The sequence below is a fragment of the Bufo gargarizans genome, chromosome 1 (assembly GCF_014858855.1).
Source record: "Bufo gargarizans isolate SCDJY-AF-19 chromosome 1, ASM1485885v1, whole genome shotgun sequence".
NCBI lineage: Eukaryota > Metazoa > Chordata > Amphibia > Anura > Bufonidae > Bufo > Bufo gargarizans.
Genome location: NC_058080.1, coordinates 353,173,600 through 353,193,408, shown reverse-complemented (window position 1 = coordinate 353,193,408; position 19,809 = coordinate 353,173,600). Strand labels below are relative to the sequence as shown.

General features: G+C 45.5%; 1 protein-coding gene across 2 annotated transcripts in view; it reads left to right on the top strand.

Annotated features, from left to right (window-relative positions):
• The first annotated feature begins 6,999 nt into the window (after positions 1–6,999).
• The window catches only part of UPF1 (UPF1 RNA helicase and ATPase), a 103,943-nt gene continuing 91,133 nt past the window's right edge, over positions 7,000–19,809 (top strand). For both annotated transcript variants that reach the window (XM_044268861.1, XM_044268851.1), the window contains exon 1: positions 7,000–7,355. In XM_044268861.1, coding sequence (XP_044124796.1) covers positions 7,191–7,355 — 165 coding nt within the window. In that variant the 5' untranslated portion in view covers positions 7,000–7,190. The remainder of the gene's footprint in view (positions 7,356–19,809) is intronic.

Below are 19,809 nucleotides of genomic sequence, written 5' to 3'. Positions count from 1 at the left end.
AATGTAAAGTCAAAACGGATCCGTTTGCATTATCATTTTTTATTTTATTTTTTGTTCATGGTAATGCAAACGGATCCGTTCTGAACGGATCTAAGCGTTTGCATTATAGGTGCGGATCCGTCTGTGCAGATACCAGACGGATCCGCACCTAACGCAGGTGTGAAAGTAGCCTTACATCCAAATCAGGTGAACGGTGTAGGAATTACAACAGTTTGCATATGTGCCTCCCACTTGTTAAGGAACAAAAAGTAGTGGGACAGAATAATAATCATAAATTTTTAATACTTGGTTGAAAATCCTTTGCAGTCAATTACAGCCTGAAGTCTGGAACACATAGACATCACCAGACGCTGGGTTTCATCACTGGTGATGCTCTGCCAGGCCTCTACTGCAACTGTCTTCAGTTCCTGCTTGTTCTTGGGACATTTTCCCTTCAGTTTTGTCTTCAGCAAGTGAAATGCATGCTCAATCGGATTCAGGTCAGGTGATTGACTTGGCCATTGCATAACATTCCACTTCTTTCCCTTAAAAAACTCTTTGGTTGCTTTTGCAGTATGCTTTGGGTCATTGTCCATCTGCACTGTGAAGCGCCGTCCAATGAGTTCTGAAGCATGTGGCTGAATATGAGCAGATAATATTGCCCGAAACACTTCAGAATTCATCCTGCTGCTTTTGTCACATCATCAATAAATACAAGAGAACCAGTTCCATTGGCAGCCATACATGCCCATGCCATGACACTACCACCACCATGCTTCACTGATGAGGTGGTATGCTTAGGATCATGAGCAGTTCCTTTCCTTCTCCATACTCTACTGAATTTTGAAGAGTTTAAGTTTTTTTTACAGCATGTGGAGCACCTAGGAAAATATTTTTCTTGTGCTCAGTATCATATTTAAATATATGCACATAAATCACCAGATTATAGATATTTTAAAGAGGACCTTTCATCAGTTTTAACATAGGCTAATTATGGTATTACCGTATTACCTTATAGGGCGGCCCCCACTGATGCCATGGGTGTTTTTATTTTTCAAAAGCCCCCCCCCCCCCCCGATGATTTGGTGCGCTGTATTATAAAATTAGCAGTATACTCGCAATGGGGAGGAGACGCAGTTTTCTGCTGTGAGCGCGATCAAATCAGAGAGGACAGCCAGGGAGAAGGAGCTCAAGTTTTCGCGAGAAGGAGACGCCCACAGCAGAAGACTGCGTCTCCTCCGCACTGCGAGTATACTGCTCATTATAATACAGCGCGCCAAATCATCGGGGGGGGGGGGGGGCGCAGCGGATGAACGGGGGTTGGGGGGTCTTTTGAAAAAAAATAACACCCATGGTGTGCGAGCTAGCGCATGCGCAGTGTTGGCATAGTGTTCCTTCCCTGAGCTGGCATCAGCCTCAGGGAACGAATTGCGCATGCGCTAGCTCGCGCAACACGAGATTACAGCACTCCAGCTTGTGACGTCGGGGAGCAAGGAGGAGATTCTCGGTGTATGCGGGGCGGTGCTGGGCTACTTCACAGTGGGCGTCGCTGAGCTCCGGAAACGTTAGTACCAGCTCCTTGGGCTTCTTACTTGCCTCATTTACATATCTATAAAATCGTGTTTGTTTGTTTTTTTGCACAATAAAAGCACACAGAGCTATGGTAACTGGATATTGCAGATGTGTTTGTGGCCATCTAGCAACCCATGTCCTCAGCTCTTTACCCAAAATCTTGGTAACAGGTTCCCTTTAACCCCTTAGGGACCGGGCTCATTTCGTCTTAAGGACCAGGCCATTTTTTGCAAATCTGACATATGTCACTTTATGTGTGAATAACTTTAAAACGCCTTTACTTATCCAGGCCATTCTCAGACTGTTTTCTCGTCACATATTGTACTTCATCACACTGGTAAAATGGAGTAAAAATAAATATATTTCTACTTAAAAAAAAATATCAAATTTACCAAAAATGTTATTACTTTACATTCCCCATATGTCTACTTCATATTAGGATCATTTTGGGAATGACATTTTATTTTTGGGGACGTTACAAGGCTTAGAAGTAAATCTTGAAATTTTTCAGAAATGTTCAAAAACCCACTTTTTAAGGACCAGTTCAGGTCTGAAGTCACTTTGTGAGGCTTACATAATATAAATCACCCAATAATGACCCCATTCTAGAAACTACACCCCTAAAGGTATTCAAAACTGATTTTTATTTATCAATGTTTATCAATATTTATTTACCTTGATTTTTACAAATGTCGTTAACCCTTTAGGTGTTCCACAACAGTTAATGGCAAATGGAGATAAAATTTCAGAATTTCAATTTTTTTTTGCAAATTTTCCATTTTAATCAATTTTCCAGTAACAAAGCAAGGGTTAACAGCCAAACAAAACTCAATATTTATTGCCCCGATTCTGTAGTTTGCAGAAACACCCCATATGTGGCCGTAAACTACTGTACGGGCACACAGTAGGGCGTAGAGTGAAAGGTGCGCCGTGTGGTTTTTGGAAGGCAGGATTTTGCTGGACAGGTTTATTTGACACCTATGTCCCATTTGAAGCCCCCCTGATGCACCCCTAGAGTAGAAAATCCATAAAAGTGACCCCATCTAAGAAACTACACCCCCTCAAGGTATTCAAAACTGATTTTACAAACTTTGTTAACCCTTTAGGTGTTTCACAAGAGTTATTGGCAAATGGAGATGAAATTTAAGAATTTAAATTTTGGGGCAAATTTTCAATTTTAATCCATTTTTCCCAGTAACAAAGCAAGGGTTAACAGTCAAACAAAACTCAATATTTATTGCCCCTATTCTGTAATTTGCATAAACACCCCATATGTTGCCGAAAACTTCTGTACGGGCACACGGTAGGGCGTAGAGGGAAAGGCGCTCCGTGTGGTTTTTGGAAGAAAGATTTTGCTGGACTAGTTTATTTACACCATGTGCCATTTGAAGCCCTCCTGATGCACTCCTAGAGTAGAAACTCCATATAAGTGACCCCATTTTGGAAACTACGGGATAAGGTGGCAGTTTTGTTGAGACTATTTTTAGGGTGTATATGATTTTTGGTTGCTCTATATTACATTTTTGTGAGGCAAGGTTAGCTAAATAGATATTCTGAAATGTAATCTCTATTTGTCATAAACTGTTGAGGAACACCTAAAGGGTTAAAAAAGTTTTTAAAATAAGTTTTGAATACCTTGAGGGGTGTAGTTTCTTAGATGGGGTCACTTTTATGGAGTTTCTACTCTAGGGGTGCATCAGGGGTTCTTCAAATGGGACATGGTGTCAAAAGAAAAGCCAACAAAATCTGCCTTTCAGAAACCATACAGCATTCCTTTCCTTCTGCGCCCTGCCGTTTGGTCATACAGCAGTTTACGACCACATATGTGGTGTTTCTGTAAACTGTAGAATCAGGGTAAAAATATTAAGTTTTGTTTTGCTGTTAACCCTTGCTTTGTTACTGGAAAAAAAACTAATTAAAAGTTGGAAAAAAAAATGGAAAATTTGCCCAAAAATTTCTGTTTTGGCAGTTTTCATTTTATTTTTTTGACCGTGTTCATCTGAGGGGTTAGGTCATGGGGTATTTTTATAGAGGAGATTCTTACAGACGCATAGATAACTAATATGTCTTTTTTTAATTTATTTAGGTTTTACACTATCTCCTTTTATAAAAAAAAAACAAAAAAAACATTTTGGTATTTCCATAGTCCAAGAGTCCGTTTTTTTAGTTTTTAGCTCATTTTTTGCGGGATGAGAGGACGGTTTTATTGGCACTATTTGTGATGTAAGGTGACAAAAAAAATACCTTTTTTTGCATCGTTTTTATTTTTTTGACTGTGTTCATCTGAGGGGTTAGGTCATGGGGTATTTTTATAGAGCAGATTCTTACGGATGCAGTGATACCTAATATTTTATTAATTTTAGTTTTACAAAATAATTTTTTTGAAATTTCTTTGTTTTTGTTTTAGTGTCTCAAGTCTGAGAACCATTTTTTTTCCGATTGTCAGTGGCTAAATGGAATTAAAATTGGGGAAGGAGATTATAAATTTAGTACTCCATGGAAGTGTGGTACTGCCTGAAGCAACCGTCAATGCAGAGGCCCGGATGATCGGGGCACATGTCACACTGAATGGTGGTGTCCTTCCGTATCCCCCTCCTGTTACACACTCTGCACTTTTTTGGGGACCGTCCATTCTTTCCAGTATGGGGGAACACACCTGGAAAGTGTTGGCCAGGGACGATCCGGGCGCCTCCAGTTCCCGAGGTACTCTGGCCTGCTCTTTCCCGGTCAGAAAAGATCAGGGCCTTGAGGACTGCCTCATAGAACTGAAGGACTTTCCCTGTGTTGCCAGCGCTCTGGGACAGCACAAAAGAGTTGTACAAGGCAACCTGTACCAAGTAGACCGCAACTTTTTTGTACCATGCCCGGGTTTTGCGCATGGCATTATATGGCTTGAGAACTTGATCAGAGAGATCAACTCCTCCAATATACCGATTGTAGTCGACGATACAATCGGGCTTAAGGACCGTTGCCGTGGTACCTCGCACAGGGACAGGGGTGGTGCCGTTACCGTGAATTGTGGACAGTACAAGGACATCCCTCTTGTCCTTATATCTGACCAGCAACAGGTTTCCACTGGTAAGGGCACGGGTCTCAGCCCTGGGGATAGGTACCTGGAGGGAGGGTGTAGGGAGGCCACGTTGATTTTCTGCACGGTCTCACAAGCGGACGTGGATCTGGAACAAGGGGATACTATTATAAAAGTTAACCACGTACAGGTGGTAACCTTTATCTAGCAATGGGTGCTTAAGGTCCCACACAAGTTTCCCGCTAACACCTAGAACGGGGGGATATTCTGGGGGTTCAATACAGGAATCTCGCCCCTCGTACACACAAAACTTTTAAGTGTACCCTGAGGTACTCTCAAAGTTTGTACAGCTTCACACCATACCTTGCGCGCTTAGAGGGAACATACTGGCGGAAAATGAATCTCCCCTTGAAAGCAATGAGAGACTTATCAACCGCGACCTCCCTTCCAGGTACATAGGCCTCCAAAAATTTGGCCCCGAAGTGATCGATGACCAGCCTGATTTTGTACAGGCGGTCACACCTCGGAAAAGCAGGCATTTCCGGGTGACCTCAAACCGGGTATGTGTCATGGCTGTACTGTAAAGTGGGGTCTGGTAGAGGACGTCTCTACTCCAGTAATGCCTGACACTGTTTTTTTTTTACTAGGCCCATGTGCAGCACGAGGCCCCAAAACGTCATCTCGGCTGCACTGACCGGAGTCCAGCCACCGGACCTAGCCAAAAAGGAGCCGGGGTGTTGAGCAATGAACTGTTGGGTGTACAGGTTCCTTTGCTTCACCATCAGAGCTGCTCGTACTAGTGTGGGCAACAGGGTCCCTGGCATGACGGTCCCCTTGATCCGCCTGGCGGCATCTCCGCCGCCTAGGGGGCTCATCATCATCGCTAGATGATGAGGACGTGGATGACAAGAGGAAAGTGGGGTCCTCCTCGTCCTCACTTTCAGAGTCGGAGGCAAGCTGGGCGTATGCCTCCTCGGCCGTGAACATCTGGCGGGTCATAGGGGAGTGTGTGTGTGGAAATCTTTATTTAGTGTGCGTGTGTGTGAGGGCACGGGTGTTCGCGGACTTATCCCTAAAACTAATAGAGAAAAAAAAAATCAAAAAAAATGTAAAAAAAAAAAAAATGAAAGATTCAAACTCGCTGATTAGCCGTCTGAAGCTGATCAGTGGTGTGGTGTCCGATGCGCTAACAGTGGCCGGACGCTAAGAGTGCCGCCCAAAAAAAGTTTGTGTGTGCAAGCTGCAGCACCCCTGCTGTAGACCCCAGACACCCGATTAGGGTGATGCAACAATCAAACTTTTTTGTTTCCCCTAAACTTTCCCTGAATATCCCTGCCTAAACTAACCTGTCCCTAACCACCTTTTAGTGCCAGATGGCACTGTGGAGGGTCAGAAGATCAGATGCAGGCTCCTCTAGTCTCGCTCCCGGACACAGAAAGGAGGAGGAGAGCTGCAGTAACTTAAACCTCCCGCCCTGCAGCCAAACAGAATCGATCCTGAGAGGTGATGTCACCATCACCTCTCAGGATCGCAGGATGGTGATTGGTGGTGTATTATCACACCACCGATCACCGTCCTATTCCGGGTTATTGGGTCCCCAGAGACCTGAATAACCCAGAAACGCAGCAAACCCCAGGTCTGAAATGACCTGCGGTTTTCTGCGATCGCCGACACGGGCGGTCATAGGACCCCCTGGTCATTGTACCAAGGTACCTGCACAAAGATTTGAGCAGGCACCTTGTTCCGATCACTGCACAGCGGTGATCAGAAATACACAGGGTGTACAGGTGCGTCATGTGTCTTTAAGTACCAGGACATCAGGACGTACCTGTACGCCCTGTGTCCTTGGTTGAGGTCCCAAATAATGAAGTTCTTGGCTATTATACAGGTAGAAACCATACAGATAGTTTAGTAAGGAGCAATTTAGTAAATGTATTAATGCACATTTATGCATTAGTCCTCCAGGTCAAAAAAGAGGGCCATTTAAGGATCAAAGAGGCTCCAAAAAAGGGCCACTTGGGAGCCATGTGTGCATGTAACACTTTCACATCCTATAGAAAATGCCTGTGCTGTGGATAGAAGCGTGCACATTCACAAGGGGCTGCAAAAGAATAGCCACACTGAAAGGGCCAAATCCTGTACTTCAACAGCTATTATAATGTGAGGGGGTTTTCAATACGGAAACCATTGGAGTATGTCCGCCAGGCACGCTGTGTGGTGGGGCACACTACCGACCCTCCTTATACCTCCCACACTTGGGGTTCCCATTTCTCCCTCTAAGCCCCCCCTTCCAGCTAATGCTACATAGACCAGCGTTTCGCATTTGCCTCCAAGAAAGTTCCGGTTGCCTACAGCTACTGGGAGGGGGCACGTACGTACGATAGCATGCGCGTTGACGTCACACTTTCGCGCAGGCGCGCATCTTTCCCGTGTGGCGGCGTGTGACGTCAATTGCGGCGGAGGGTGCTGGATCTCAGGCGGTTGGCTGCATTGCCCGCGTTCGGTGACGGTGAAACGTGAGCAGTTAGAGGTCGAATAGCGAAGCGTTACCCGGTACAGAGCTGTCTATCAGACCCCGACGTCGCCAGAGCCTCTTTGGAGCCGGTACATCATGAGCGTGGAGGCGTACGGGCCCAGCTCGCAGACCCTCACCTTCCTGGACACGGAGGAGGCCGAGCTTCTGGGGGCCGACACTCAGGGCTCGGAGTTCGAGTTCACCGACTTCACTCTGCCCAGCCAGACTCAGGGGCAGACTCAAAGCCAGCTTGACGGGCAGGTATGTGTGGCTGCTTCCGGGATGTGGAGGGAGAGACGGCCGCACCTGCGCGCTCGCCGGCCAGGTGTCATGGGCGCTCTCCTCTGTCGCTGCTTGTCTTACTGCTGCTTCTGGGCACTGTTCACACAGGACGTTTTCTCCTATCATCACTAAAGAAACTTTTGGATTTAGAGACATTTGTGCCATCAGATTGTTTCTGTTGCTTTAGACTGGCTGGCTATTGTAATCTGCTGCCTGTCAGAGAACAGAAACCTTATGGGTATTAATGTCCTCCCGATGTGGGTCTACTTCAGCCTTGACTTAGTGTGAACAGGACCTAAGGGCACTTGCACACAGACTACAGACACTCCAATCTGCATTCAGTATTTTACTCACTCCTGCTATGCTCTACTGCCAATATGGATGAAAATAGCACATGTTCTATGGTTTGTGAAAAGTCTGCATGGATCTGCCTAAACTTACATATGTGGCCCTGTAGTAATGAATGGGTCAGTGTGCTGTCAGCAAAATAATGCTGATGGCACACTGAAGATACGGCCATGTGCGTGAGGCCTAAGGTAAGACGGCTGTCTGATCGTTGGGTTGTCATGGATCCCAATGTGCTTCCCGTGATGTCATAGTCTTCCTTGTACAGTGTGGGAGCCTTGCTCTTCTCATCCTGCAGATTACAATAGCTGAGGCTGTGCACCCAGTATCCCCTTCATCATGTGACCCGGAAATGATCCTGCAACACCGAGATTTATAGTTGGAGTTGCACTTAAAGGGCTGTTATAGTGACTACAAGTTTGGATAGGAAATTACAAACTGAAAGGTGGTGTCCACTGGCCTACCAATTTCACCAAATGGGTCCTGTGTGGAGCGACAGATTGAGCATGGGTCCTGCTTCTCCATTAAAGGGGTTTATGAGATTCTGATATTGATGACCTGTCCTGGGACCCCTGCCGATCAGCTTATTGAAGAGGGTACATCACATGCACAGCTCAGTCCCAAACAAGTGAATTGGGCCGAGCTGCAATAACAAGCACGGGCGCTAAGCAATGGACAGCACTGTTCTGCGGCCTCCAGGATGTCAGACCCCCGCCAATCAGATACTGATGACCTATCATGAACACTTCTGCTGGGAACTGCAGCGGGCATAGCCCCAGCACTGGGCTGGGAACTGCAGCGGGCATAGCCCCAGCACTGGGCTGGGAACTGCAGCGGGCATAGCCCCAGCACTGGGCTGGGAACTGCAGCGGGCATAGCCCCAGCACTGGGCTGGGAACTGCAGCGGGCATAGCCCCAGCACTGGGCTGGGAACTGCAGCGGGCATAGCCCCAGCACTGGGCTGGGAACTGCAGCGGGCATAGCCCCAGCACTGGGCTGGGAACTGCAGCGGGCATAGCCCCAGCACTGGGCTGGGAACTGCAGCGGGCATAGCCCCAGCACTGGGCTGGGAACTGCAGCGGGCATAGCCCCAGCACTGGGCTGGGAACTGCCGCGGGCATAGCCCCAGCACTGGGCTGGGAACTGCCGCGGGCATAGCCCCAGCACTGGGCTGGGAACTGCCGCGGGCGCACATCCTGCCACTTCATTAGGATCTCTGGATCGGTTGGACCCCCAGTTAAACTTGTAGTTTATAGATACTCCTCTAAAAGCATATTTCTACATTCAAATACCCTTTTAGGCTACCTGCACATGGTGCATATTTGTATGCAGAAAATCAACATAGGTTAGTGGGGGTCTGACTTCTGAACCCCCTACCTATCAGCTGTTTGTGAAGGGAGCAGTGTTCACAGTAGGCCTGTTGCCTTCTCACAGCTTTTCCTAGGCCAGTGGCAATGTTCATTTATCACGTGGCCTAGGAGCAGCTCAGTCCCATAGAAGTGAATGTGGCTGAGCGCGATACTAAGCACTGCCGCTATACACTGTGCTCAGTGACGGAAGTCTGAGGTACACACAGGAGCTGAGCGGCGAGGGTCCCCGGGTGTCAGACCCCCACCGATCAGATACTGCAGACCTAGCCAGAGGACACGTCATCGGCATAACAACCTGGAAACCCCTTTTAACAAACCACTCTACATAAGGTGCAGAATTGACGTGCACACAAGATCCACACTGGGAAAACAAGCTAAGGGCCCATGACAATGATCAAATGTCACATGGTGTGCGGTCCGTCCCATTGAAATGAATGTGATCCATGTAAAAAAATACAGTTGTGTGCATGAGGCTTTGGGGTGAAAATCTGCATCAAAACCGCATAGAAAAAATACACTATTGTGGTTTTGGTGAGTTTTATTTTTTTATGGGGTTTTATGTTAACAACCCCAATGAAGTCTAAGGCAAACCACTACATAAGTTGTCTAATGGCACAAACAATTGACACACTGCACATTTGAAAATCCACACGGTAGATTAGTTTCTGCATGTCAAATCTCCTTTAGTGTGCTTGCACACGACCGTATGCCGTCCGAGGTATACGGTCCATGGGCTGGCCATGTGTCCCAGCCCCTGGGGCTATTGTCATATGAGTGCGGGACAATAGTCCCACAGGCGGCCCGCCGTGCAGAGCATCATTGTAATGTATGATGTGAGCACGATCAGTGCCGCTCCGGGACATATGACCCGCTCACAGACCGTATGTCACGGAGGGCATACGGTCGTGTGCAAGCACCCTTACTTTGCTGCTACTGGGTTATGTTGTGGTTTTTCCTCTTGGAAAGAAAACTCTGTAATTCACATGGTGTGTGTGTGTTACCCTCACAGTTCATGCTCTAGTAAGGCCTAGTTCACACGACTGTATGGTATTTTTTGCGGTCCGTTTTTCACGGATCCATTGTTCCGTTGTGTTTCCGTTCCGTTTTTCCGTATGGCATATACAGTATACAGTAATTACGTAGAAAAAATTGGGCTGGGCATAACATTTTCAATAGATGAGTCAGAAAAAACGGAAGACATACGGATGCATTTCCGTATGTGTTCCGTTTTTTTTGCGGACCCATTGACTTGAATGGAGCCATGACCCGTGATTTACGGCCAAATATAGGACAAGCTCTATCTTTCAACGGAACGGAAATGGAATGCATACGGAACACATTCATTTTTTTTTTTTGCGGAACCATTGAAATGAATGGTTCCGTATACGGAACACAAAAAAACGGCCCATACACCCGCAAAAAAAAAACGTTTGTGTGAACTAGGCCTAACAGTTACTTTAAACCCCTTCCCAACATATGACGTAATAGTATGTCATGCTGGAAGGTGCGTTTTCGCATTTTGACGTACTATTACGTCATGGTGATCGTGCGGGCACTTGAGCGGTGCGTGCTCAATCACTGCAGGGGCTCGGATTAACCTCTTCTATGCTGCGATCAGCGCTGATCGCGGCATGAAGGGATTTGCACTGCTGTTGTGGGGACCCGATGGGTGAGAAGGCAGCCCGATGCCTTGCATGGCATCGGGACCTGCCTTCTGCGGTGCCCAGGAGATCCAGCCTCAGGCTTGGTCTCCTAGGCAACCTGTTAGTGTATTACACAGAGTAATACACTAACAGGCAATGCATTACGATACAGATGTATTGTAATGGATTGCAGAGGGGATCAGAGCCCCCAAAAGTAAAGTCCCAGAGTGGAACAGAAATACAGTTTAAAAACTTTGACTTTTTTTAATTATAAAAATTACGTTTCAAGAAAAAAAAGCCCCTTTCCCCTGATTTTATATAAAAAACAAAACAAAAAACACACATATTGGGTATCGCCACTTCCGTAACGACCGGCTCTATAAATATCACATGATCCACCCTGTCCGATAAACACAGTAAAAAAAAAAAAGCCAATTTTGTCACCTTGCATCACAAATAGTGCAACACCAAGCGATCAAAAAAGCGTATGCCCCCCCAAAATGGTACCAATTAAACTGTCACCTCATCCCGCAAAAAAAAGCCCCTACCTAAGACAATCGCCCCCAAAAAATGTTTTTAAAAAATTATAGCTCTCAGAACATTAGACGCAAAAACATTATTTGTTTGGTTTCAAAAATTCTATTGTGTTAAAGTGTAATAAAAAAAAGTATAAATATTAGGTATCGCCGCATCCGTAACAACCAACTGTATAAAAATGTCACATGACTTAACTCCTCAGGCGAACACGGTAAAAAAAAAAACTAAAAATAAAAACATTGCCAAAAAAAACTGTCAAAACTTTTGCTATTCTCACAAAAAACATAAAATAGAGCGATTAAAAATCATATGTACACCAAAATAGTACCAATAAATACTGGCACCTAAAGTTACTTTCACACTTGCGTTCGGAGCGGATCCGTCTGGTATCTGCACAGACGGATCCGCTGCTATAATGAAAACGATGGTATCCGTTCAGAACGGATCCGTCTGCATTATATTTCAGAAAAAAGTCCAAGTCTAATTGTTAGTCAGACGGATCCATCCAGACTTTACATTGAAAGTCAATGGGGGACGGATCCGTTTGAAATTGCACCATATTGTGTCATCGTCAAACGGCTCCGCCCCCATTGACTTACATTGTAAGTCTGGACGGATCTGTTTGGCTCCGCACGGCCAGGCGGACACGAAAACGCTGCAAGCAGTGTTCAGGTGTCCGCCTGCTGAGCGGAACGGAGGCCAAACGGAACCATACTGATGCATTCTGAGCGGATCCGCGTCCACTCAGAATGCATTGGGGCAGGACGCATCCGTTCGGGGCCGCTTGTGAGAGCCTTCAAATGGAACTCGCAAGCGGAACCCTGAACGCAAGTGTGAAAGTAGCCTTATCCTGTAGTTTCCAAAATGGGGTCACTTTTGGCAGTTTCTACTGTAGGGGTCCATCAGGGGGGCTTCAAATGGGACATGGTGTTAAAAAACTAGTCCAGCAAAATCTGCCTTCCAAAAACCATATATGGCATTCCTTTCCTTCTGCGCCCTGCCGTGCGCCTGTACAGCAGTTTACGGCCACATGTGGGTTGTTTCTGTAAACCTCAGAATCAGGGTAATAGATGTTAGGTTTTGTTTGGCTGTTAACCCTCAATGTGTTAAAGGAAAAAAATGGATTAAAATGGAAAATCTGCCAAAAAAGTGAAATTTTGAAATTTCACCTCCATTTTCCTTTAATTCTTGTGGAACACCTAAAGGGTTAACAGTTTTTTTTTAAATCAGTTTTGAGTAACTTGAGGGGTGTAGTTTCTACAATGGGGTCATTTATGGGGGTATCCACTATGTAAGCCCCACAAAGTGACTTCAGACCTGAACTGGTCCTTAAACTGGGTTTTGGAAATTTCCTTAAAATGTTTGATTTGCTTCTAAGCCTTCTAACGTCCCCCCAAAAATAAAATGTCATTTCCAAAATTATCCAAACATAAATTACACATATGAGAAATGTAAAGTAATAGCTATTTTATGAGGTATCACTTTCTGTTTTAAAAGCAGAGAAATGTAAATTTAGAAAATTGCTAATTTTTTGTAAATTTAGGGATTTTTTTTTCATAAATATGAAATCTATTGACTCAAATTTACCACTATCATGAAGTACAATGTGTCACGAGAAAACAGTCTCGGAATGGCTTGGATAAGTAAGTGTTCTAGAGCTATTACTACATTGACATATGTTGGATTTGCAAAAAAAATGGCCTGGGCAGGAATGTGAAAACTGGCCCGGAGTAGAAGGGGTTAATAGGATTTGTCAACTTTGTATCTTATTTTACTAGGTAGAGTACATAATACACCGGTCTACCTACTAAGGGCTCTTTCACACCTGCGTTCTTGTCTTCCGGCATAGAGTTCCGTCGTCGGGGCTCTATGCCGGAAGAATCCTGATCAGGATTATCCTAATGCATTCTGAATGGAGAGAAATCCGTTCAGGAACGTTTTTTGGCCGGAGAAAATACCGCAGCATGCTGCGTTTTTTGCTCCGGCCAAAAATCCTGAAGACTTGCCTCAAGGCCGGATCTGGAATTAATGCCCATTGAAAGGCATTAAGCTAAACGTCGTTTCGGCGCATTGCCGGATACAACGTTTAGCTTTTTCTGAATGGTTACCATGGCTGCCGGGACGCTTAAGTCCTGGCAGCCATGGTAAAGTGTAGTGGGGAGCAGCATACTTACCGTCCGTGCGGCTCCCGGGGCGATCCACAGTGACGTCAGGGCACCCCATGCGCATGGATGACATGATCACATGGCACGTCATCCATGCGCATGGGGTGCTCTGACGTCACTCTGGAGCGCCCCGGGAGCCGCACGGACTGTAAGTATACCGCTCCCCCGCTCCTACTATGGCAACCAGGACTTTAATAGCGTCCTGGGTGCCATAGTAACACTGAAAGCATTTTGAAGACGGATCAGTTTTCAAATGCTTTCAGTACACTTGCGTTTTTCCTGATCCGGCGTGTAATTCCGGCAAGTGGAGTACACGCCGGATCCGGACAACGCAAGTGTGAAAGAGGCCTAAAATGGATTATTGCTGAAACGCCTCCTGACACATCATAGGAGCGGACAGAAGTGCCGCATTTATCGGATGAGTTCTGTAGAGAGCCGTATTTCCCGAGCTGATGATTTATAATGCTGCCTGTTCCTGCCTGACCTCAGATCTACTGAACTGTGTCTGCATAAGGTTTCTTTTACACTTGCGGCAGAGGATTCCGGCAGGCAGTTCCGGCGACTGAACTGCCTGCCGGATCCAGCAAAACGTATGCAAACGGATAGCATTTGTCAGGTGGATCAGTCTGACAAATGCATTGAAATGCTGGATCCGTCTCTACAGTGTCATCTGGAAAAATGGATCCGGTATAAAAAAAATTTGCTGGATCCGTCACTAATACACTTCAATGTAAATTAATGCTGGATCCGGCATTCCAGCAAGTGTTCCGGAATTTTGGACAGAGATAAAACCGTAGCATGCTGCGGTATTATATCCGTCCTGATCAGTCAAAAAGACTGAACTGCAGACATCCTGATGCATCCTGAACGGATTACTCTCCATTCTGAATGCATGGGGATAAAACTGATCAGTTCTTTTCCGGTATAGAGCCCCTAGGATGGAACTCGCTGCCGGAAAAGAATAACGCTAGTGTGAAAGTAGCCTTATGCTGTCCGTACAGTACAGCTGCAGTCAGAGTGGAGGAAATGAATGACAGTGCTCCCTCAAGTTGCAATATTGGTTCTAGGACGACCATTTATGTTGAAACCACTGAGTAATCGGTTCCAGAGCTGAGTAATTAATATTGAAAGTCCACTGATATGAGCCACCTTCGTCTGGTGACATGCCAACGCTACCTGCACATGATGCAAATTTGTATGCTGAAAATCCGTATAAAAACCACATCAAAAACTCAACAATGGCACATAAGTCTGCGCTGCTTGTTGTGTTTAACTACCGGATTGAAATCTGTGGAGAAAACCCCACTACATGAGGTGCGAATCTCACAAGCAGCTGACGCTGCGCATTTTAAAATCCACACTACAGGTCAACTTCCACATGCTTATATACACAATTTGTACATAAGTTTTGGTGAATCTCATTCACTTTGCAGGTTTTCTGCATGTAATCCAGATCGGGTACAATTACTCGACCACTCCTTTAACTCATAGATGGTTATATGGAAGTGCCATTGTGAATAAAGTGTAGGCGCCATCTGCTCCGCTCCTCTGAGGCCACATGACCAACCATTAAAGCAGTTAATTGCAGTACAAGCGCAGATTCTCTGCCTCGGTTTCTGGAGCAGCGGGTGTTCATGCGCCACTACCTGGAAGTGTAGAGGCACATGCTCAGTCACTGCTCCGGAAGCAGGGTAGTGTTGCAGGTGAAGAACTTTTGCTGATGAGATAAATAGATTCACTAGAATTAGGGAAGAGCGAATCGACTTTGCAGAAAACTTTGTTCTATTACTGTACGGAGCAGGAGCTCTGTACAGTAATAGAATGTATTGGCTCAGATTAGCCGAAGTTATTGCTTTGCAATAACTTCATAAATTAACTTGTACTGTAAAAAAACATTTCCCAAACTCTGGTTCCAAGGTACCACATAAAATCCAATTGCTCATTCCTAATGTGCTCACAAACCAGAAAAAAATTAGCTGGTCATTAAAGGGGTTAAAGTGCGGAATGTTCCAAGAAAAAGCATTTAAAATCTGAAATTACAAGTTGTCAGGATAATGTTTCTGTATCACCCAGAGCCTTCAATGAAGGGTGACTGGCGTACGTAGCCAACTCTGCTGATTGGTGTCGGTCATAGTTGTCCGAAGCCTCTGTGTCTGTGATGACATACATGTCTGTTTTTTTTTTTTGTTTTTTTTCCCCCCTCCATGTGTCATCTGTATTCCGCTGACACGGCTCAGCTGAAAATGTAATTTTCAGACTGTCTTCTAGCAACGTGAGATGGCATCCATGTTGTCTATGCTTTACACTGACCCCTAGACATGGGTCTTAAATATCAGATCGGTGGGGTCTGACTCCTAGCGCTCCCGCTGATAAACTACTTGAGGAGGCCACGCAATGCGCCCTCTTCCTGGACCTAAGCACAGCTACTATGCAATGTATGGTGCTGTGCATGGTAATCTAAGAGGAGGCCACAGCATTCGCTACACCGCACTGGTTTCTTCAAACAGCTGATTGTCATGGGTGCTTGCAATCAGACCCCCACAAATCGGATATTGAGGATAGGTCATACATATGTCCTTTGGTCTATGCAAGTAAGCTGCTGGACCTGTCTGCTGCAGCCTCCTTGGTAACTGCCACCTACCATTGTTCACATGTAACGAGCTTTACTATTGTCCTTATCGAGTGCCAGCAGTATGCCGCTGCCGTTTCTCCCTGCAGACGGATGAAAATATCCGATGGCGGGGGGAAGCAGCCAATGGCAGACGGGGGACGAGCCTCCATAGCGTCGCACTCAATGCTAGGAAGGCTTAATCCCGTCCTCGCCTGCCATTGGCTGTTTTACCCCCTCCCGACACTGGATGTTTTCATTCGTGTGCAAGGAGAAACAACATCAGAAGCGCAGTAAGTATATTACCGGTGAAGGGCCCGGCACATATGGGGGATTTTGGAGAAATTGGATAACCTCTTTAATTGGGGCATTTATCAAACCGGTGTAAAGTAGAACTGACTTAGTTGCCCATAGCAACCAGGCCAGTTCTACTGTACACCAGTTTGATAAATGACCCCATGTAGGTATTTGTAGTCTGTTGTAGGTAGTCCTGTGGCTTGTACGTGTTTATGGAGGTGTAGATTGTATATTCTATGCATGAGTGGTTAGAAGAGTAGATCCAGCAGACGGTATCCATCCATCTGGATATATATATCTAGGGACGGAATACGGAGACGGGTATAGATCTCCCATTTTCAAGAGCAAAATCCCCCCCCCCCCTTTTATTTTTATTTATTTTAGAAATATGATACATTCTGCAAAGACTAACATTGCCAGTACAAGCATTATTTTGACCTTTTGACCTGGTAAGTGACCATGCAACATATACAGCGGCATGTAAATCCAGCCTAAGGGATAAAATAATGAAATGTCTTCTGTTCTGAAGTGATAAAGTTTGGACCACATCACTCGGCCACAGATTGCATGCAGTTTATGGTCATGGTTGTACATGGTTCACAACTGTGTTTGACGCTCCGTCAGAACTACCATTGTGTATTTCATCTGAATCTGTCAGCTCCAAAACACCCCCCTCCCCCAAACTAGAGTAGGTGGTGTATAGTGTAAGTGACGCAGTAATGTCATTTTTCTCTCCATGCTTGTTTGCACACTGATGCTATGCTCCTACAAACCAGAAGTAAAATGCAGAGAGGGTTCCTCTGAGTGTTCTCCATTATGTGCACCAGCTCAGGCGCCCGCTCCGTGCATTTTACTACTGGTTTGTGGGAGCACAACGTCCCATTCACTTCAGTAGGACAGCCCTGTAGTACTTCATTGCGTTAATTATACAGTTAAAGGGAACCTGTCACCTGGATTTTGGGTATAGAGCTGAGGACATGGGTTGCTAGATCCTGGTGACGGGTTCCCTTTTAAGGCTACTTTCACACTGGCGTTTTGGCTTTCCGTTTGTGAGATTCATTGAGGGCTCTCACAATCGGTCCAAAATTGATCAGTTTGTCCCTAATGCATTCTGAATGGATGCGGATCCGATCAGAATGCATCAGTTTGCCTCTGCTCTGTCTCCATTCTGCTCTGGAGGCGGACACCAAAACGCTGCTTGCAGATGAAACTGAGCCAAACGGATCCGTTCTGACACACAATGTAAGTCAATGGTGACGGATCCATTTTCTATGACACAATAGAAAACGCATCCATCCTTTATTGACTTTCAAAGGTGTTCGAGACGGATCCGTCTTGGCTATGTTAAAGATAATACAAACGGATCCGTTCTGAACGGATGCAGACGTTGTATTATCTGAACGGATCCGCACAAAACACGTGTGTGAAAGTAGCCTAAGCAAGTAATGGTAAGACACTAGAGGTAGTTTACAAACAGTCCTTAATCCAGTTTTAGGTGTAGAAAAAAAGTTTCAAGACTCCATTTTGAGACTTTCTAATGCCTGTTCGACATAATTTTGTTGCACATGGAATTTTCCCACAGCCCACCACGCTAGGGAGGGGTGTTGGCATGGTGGGGCTGGGCCATTAGAACCAACAAATTCATCTACACAGAAAACTGGCATAAATAACGCTTGAAATCTACTCCATCCACCTAATTTATGGCATCCTCCGGCAGTGCTAAGGTTAGCAAAGACCAGTGTAAAATTTCTGTCTTTGATAAATGACCCCCACTGTGTACAGAAAACACCAGAAAGTGTTTATTGTGATAAAAGAAGCTCCAGAACCAAATTAATGTCTGGGGGAACACGGAGGGTAGTATGAAACCTGAGACATTGAGAATATGCACTATACTGTCTGCCACTGCACATGCCACATTTTTGTCAAGATTAAAAAATGTGGCAAACCCTAAAATCCATCTATCAATGCATTGCCTGGAATATGGACCACTAAGCCTAATAATATTTGCCCTGAACATGAAGCCTAATAGTAGGCGCCACTTATTCATCTGTACTTTGAGTTGCCAACTTCTGGCACTTAAGCTGGGGTTAAACTACAACTCCCAGCGTGTTCCGATCACTTTTATGGTATTTCTGAGAACAGCAAAGCAAGTGTGCAGGCTGGCATTTATAGTTTCACCAGAGCTGGAGGCTGCTGATTCCCGGTCTGCACAGATCAGTTACGGTGTCATCTCATTATCATTACATGCATGATTACAATGAGAGAGATCACCAGAGAACATAGGATCCATCATTCCCTATTGTCTATGGCCTATGGTGGTTACCGTCCTCATAATCATATTCAGGAAATAGAAAAAAATATGTATAAAAGTACATGCATATAAAAAGGATATTGTCACTTTAGAAAAAAATATAGGCGACATTTAAAATGCGCACAATTATCACAGGGGCTCGTGTTGCATAGTATGTGTGGCACATCTCTAGTCTTTGTAACCTTTACTTGTCTTACTTTCAGATTTTTACATAAGGTGTTTTAATTTAAAAATAAATCACTTCATGGCCAACTCCCCCTTTCTAGCCAAGGAACACCCTCTTTTTGGGCAACTCAGAGTCCCATACAGAGTAGTAAATGTAAGCTTTTGTGTCCCAGGACCATTGCACATGTAAAGAGTATGGGCCTATTCACACAACTGGATTATTTGCCCGTGTTATCTGCGTGCACCACATCTAACACACAGGCCCGTAGAAGCAAATGTCGCAGTTCACACCACCTTTTTTCTTGTGTTGTTGCCGCAGCACTGACTGGTTTTATCACAGATGAAGCTCTTCCTACCTTACCTCAGATTTGAGGCCAAGCCATGGACTATGGAGACCGTGGCTATTCTGTGGCAGCGTTGTGGCATTCATGGATGTCAAAACCCCTTTCTTCCCAATTTAACGGGGGTTCTAAACCTTTTCCTTACTGATGATCCATCCTTCAGAACCTTACCGATCAGGTGTTTGAGAAGGCAGCAGCGCTCACAGTAGCGTTGCAGCCTTCTTGCTGTTTCCCATAGGCCAGTGACGTCACGACTATTATCACTGGCCATTCATTGAAGTGAATGGGGCTGAGCCACGTCCAGGCCAGCGATAGTCGTGACGTCACTGGTCCTGCAGGAAACGGTGAGAAGGCTGTGGCAGTACTGTGAGCGCCGCTGCCTTCTCAAACAGCTGATTGGCGGGGGCACCGGGTGTTGGACCCCCGCTGATCAGATGCTGATTTTCTATCCATAGGAGCTCCTATTGAAAACCCACAAGAGCTTACAATGAGAAAAGAGAATGCAAGGTTCTCTTCTGCCAGTGTTTTGTGACTGCCCTCCTTGTCGCCCAGATTTCATCGCCTTGATTGGCACATCCACCTTAGGGCATCGCCTTGATTGGCACATCCACCTTAGGGCTTATTCAACGAACGTAAGGGTTCTGTGCCCGT